The 3,974-nt window shown below is 35.7% G+C and overlaps 1 protein-coding gene across 1 annotated transcript; it reads left to right on the forward strand.

Moving 5' to 3' along the window:
- The first annotated feature begins 289 nt into the window (after positions 1 to 289).
- Positions 290 to 1,873, forward strand: BNAC04G05500D (transcription factor MYB25). The gene is made up of 2 exons (XM_013892582.3): positions 290 to 704; positions 947 to 1,873. The coding sequence occupies exons 1-2, from the start codon at positions 371 to 373 to the stop codon at positions 1,717 to 1,719; spliced, it is 1,107 nt and encodes a 368-aa protein (XP_013748036.1). The 5' UTR covers positions 290 to 370; the 3' UTR covers positions 1,720 to 1,873.
- The last annotated feature ends 2,101 nt before the right edge of the window (positions 1,874 to 3,974 follow it).

The raw sequence follows: 3,974 nt of genomic DNA on the forward strand, positions 1-3,974 counted from the left end.
TATCAATGATATCTAATCAAGATTCTCAAAAAGTTATGGAATATATAAACATAAAAAAATAGTTAGATTGGATATCTCAAAATGATGGAAACTCAACCCAAAATATTTCAATTGATTAACTGATGTACTATATATATCCTGCGGTTAGTCGGTAAAATTTAAAGGGGAAGGTGGAAAAAAGTTATTAGTCGATACGACACCGAACCGCTGAGTAGCGAGAAGGGTAAGACCGTAAATTCGAATGACGAAAAACGAACCCCACTGTCACCTTTGCAGTTAGGCAGGTGCACACCTCTCTCTCTTTTTTTTTGAAAATTTCAATTTCTTTTTCCGACGAACAAAACAAAAAAAAAAATCTGTTTAGCTTCCGATGAACTCCGAAATCGTTAGCCAGATGCCGCCGGCGACTCCATCCACGCCTTTCGATGACTCCTCGGAGTACGCAATCAACGCCGCAGTTGACTTAGAGCTCGCCTTGGCAGTACGAGAAGTAGGAGGCGACTCAAACGGCGGCTGTGGAAGGAGCAAAGCGAAGGGACCTTGGTCGACGGAGCAGGACGCGGTTCTGACGAGGCTCGTGAACAAGCTGGGGCCGAGGAACTGGACTCTGATATCCCGCGGAATCCCAGGCCGGTCTGGGAAATCGTGCCGGTTAAGGTGGTGCAATCAGCTCGATCCTTGCCTCAAACGCAAACCGTTCACCGGTAAGCTATCTTGATTCCAGATTCCGGTTTAGGTGGTGCAATCGCGCCCGGTTAAGGTTTTGAGCTATATAGCCTTATCTGCGTTTAATTGATTGTATCCTGAGTATTGTTGATTCAGGATCGTTGTTGTTTCATATGAATCAAGAATCAGATTCGTTTTTCGGGTTTAGCGTTCACTCTCTTGGATCAAAAACTGTTGATGCTATGATTCTCTAATGATTTACTATCTGATTGATTGAAAGATGAGGAGGAGAATCTGTTAATGTCAGCACACGCGGTTCACGGAAACAAGTGGTCTGTGATTGCAAAGCTCTTACCCGGGAGAACAGATAACGCTATCAAGAACCACTGGAACTCCGCGCTTAAGCGTAAACACGCTGATCTCTGGAACAGTCATCATCACTCCATCTCTAATGCATCATCGTCCCGCAAAGAAGAAACCAATTATCACCCTCCCTTGGTATCAACTGATGTTAAAATGGAGGGTGAGGCAAGCAAGACTCGGGAAGGGAAGTGTTGTAAGCCTGGTGTTTATCGCCCCGTGGCGAGACTCGGTGCTTTCAGCGTCTATAAGCCTGGATACATGAACCAGCGTGTAGCTCCGTGTGAGGGACCTTTGGTTCAAGCAGCGGGAACCGACTCGTTGGGTGGTCAGTTTCTTCAGTCTCTTTGTTATCAACCTAACGTCCCTTCGAGGTGCGGTCACGGATGCTGTAACCAACAACCAGAGAAGAGACTGTTGTCGTCGGTGCTGGGACCGGAGTTTGTGGATTATGAGGGGCCTTCTATTGTGGGTTTAGACCAAGAGTTGGTTTCTATAGCAACTGATCTGAACAATATTGCTTGGATAAGGAGTGGACTTAACAATAGCTACGCAAGAGAAGTGGGACAGAGGTTGAATGCTGATAGTCGTTTTCATTTTGAACATGCTCGAGCTCGAGGGAAGTTTACTGGGATGGTGAACAATGGTATGCCAAGTCAGATGCTGAGGCAAGATTTAAGGGCTTTAATCTAACTTTTAGAGAGAAAACCATTTCGTTTTATATATTTCTCTCTTGTATCTGATCGTAGAATATCGAAATTTTACAAGTAAAACTTCGCGCGATGCAGTGTTAGTGTTGTTATATTTTGATGACAAAGTGCGTGATTTCTATGTTCCTTTCCAGACATTTGAGTCAGTTCTCCTTGCAATTGAATTGTGTTTCTATATGGGGAAAAGGAAGAGCCTGTGGTTTTGACTTGTTGAATGTTTTTTACAAGTCATAACGGGTCGAAACCCAGCCGAAGTATGGAGGGAGTTTGGACATTCGAAAGCCCACGTAGAAGGGCCTCGTCATTTATAACTTAATTTGAATATTTCATTGTTCAAAGGTATTCACAATTTGAAATATTCAGATTTTTTTTGTAACTTAATATTCAGATTTATTAAGGTGTATATATTCACTTTTTGACAAAGAAGGTGTATATATTCACTTATCTGAACAGAAATACAATCGTACATTAATTTATTAAAACAAATATGTGTAGATAAAATAATCTGGACAAAAGTTTATATTTTGTATGGCTAAAAACGCATATACTTCAAAAAATTCTAATAACAAAAAGAAAAACCAAAAGTATATTTTGTAGGATTTTAAAATAATTATTTAACATATAATTCATTGTCTGATTAGAAAATAATCAAGAATTCTTTAATTATTTTTGATGTAAAATCTAATAATCAATCATTTACGGTATATATCAACACAAAAATTAATAGCATGATTTTTTGGGTCGAAGAAGACCTAAAATCAGTACTATGTAATAGTATTAAGTTAGTTTTAACATTATTTATATCATGTAACTTGTACAAATTGTCTATAGTAATTTTCCATTTCAGCTAACAGCATCTGAACTGTTATAAGTTTTGGTTTAGTTAATTACTAAGGATTCATGCGCTGTATACTCTCCTATATTTCTTCAGTTTGCATCGAAACAAGTCTACAACTATCTTTCTCAAAACAAAAAAAAACAAGTCTACAACTATATACTACTTTACAACACAACATAGCCCATTCAACATAAAATAAAACAAATAAACAAAACATAATCCAATTGCGTAGAAAGGAGTACAAAGCATCCGATGAATCAGATAACAAAGATTGATTGTGGCTTTTGCTTTACTCACACTGCTACCATATATATGGACGCTTTGTCGTCCTCTGAGAGACATAAAGGCTAAATAATAATTATATTTTCAAAAAATATCAACAACGAAGACGGAAGACCTACCAAAACATAATAATAAGCTTCCACCGGCATAGACTCGTAGGAGTGGCTATTTTCACTACTGCACTACTGTGTTAGTTTTTTATGTTTGTCTGGTTCAAAAAATGGCAACCCAGTAAGCTATGATGAAAATTAAATTGTGAACCGTGTAGTATTGAATTAGTTTGTTTGCTTGGTCTCAGTTTAGAGAGATTTATGGTATGTTTTAATGTATCAGTTCTTTGAAACTGAATATGCAAATGAGTATAAATTATAAGTAGCATTATACTAACAAACAAGTATACAACACTGTTAATATGATAAATATCTATTACAGGATAATGTTTTAAATATCATAAATATAACTTTCTATGATTTTGATTGAATAATTCAGTTAGGTCGAAATCTGCACTCCTAATCATCCATCGCCGATACTGGTGTATGCGTGCTTACAATTTGTTTGGGAATGATTTTGCATTAAAAGTTAACTATGATATAGTATTCTATACTAAAAATATACTCTCTTTATTTCATAATAGATGATGCTTTAGAATATTTTTGTTGTTTCATAATAGATGATGTTTTGATATTTTTATGTTATTTTTAACTTTATTGGAAACTGTGTAGTCAGTTAGATATTATAGTCATTTATGTAATTGGTTGAATGGTTTTTAAATTACTCCCTCTATTTTTTATTGTAAGTAGTTTAAGTAAAATTTGTTTGTTTCAAAATATAAGTAGTTTTCATAATTTTAAGTAACTTTTACTTTTATTGGGTATAGTGTGATCAATCAAATAATATGTACTTATTTATGATTGGTTTAACTACACCTAATTTATATATCAAATGCTACTTTTGGAAAAATTAATAACTTTCTTAATATTTGTGCATTCACCTAAAACTACCTACATAAAAAAACAGAGGGAGTATATTTTTACAATTACCTTTTAAAAAAAAATAAATTTCTTAATCTTTGTGCATTGAGGTAAAACACCAAGTATTCGACTGAATATACAACACCT

The sequence above is a fragment of the Brassica napus genome, chromosome C4 (assembly GCF_020379485.1).
Source record: "Brassica napus cultivar Da-Ae chromosome C4, Da-Ae, whole genome shotgun sequence".
NCBI lineage: Eukaryota > Viridiplantae > Streptophyta > Magnoliopsida > Brassicales > Brassicaceae > Brassica > Brassica napus.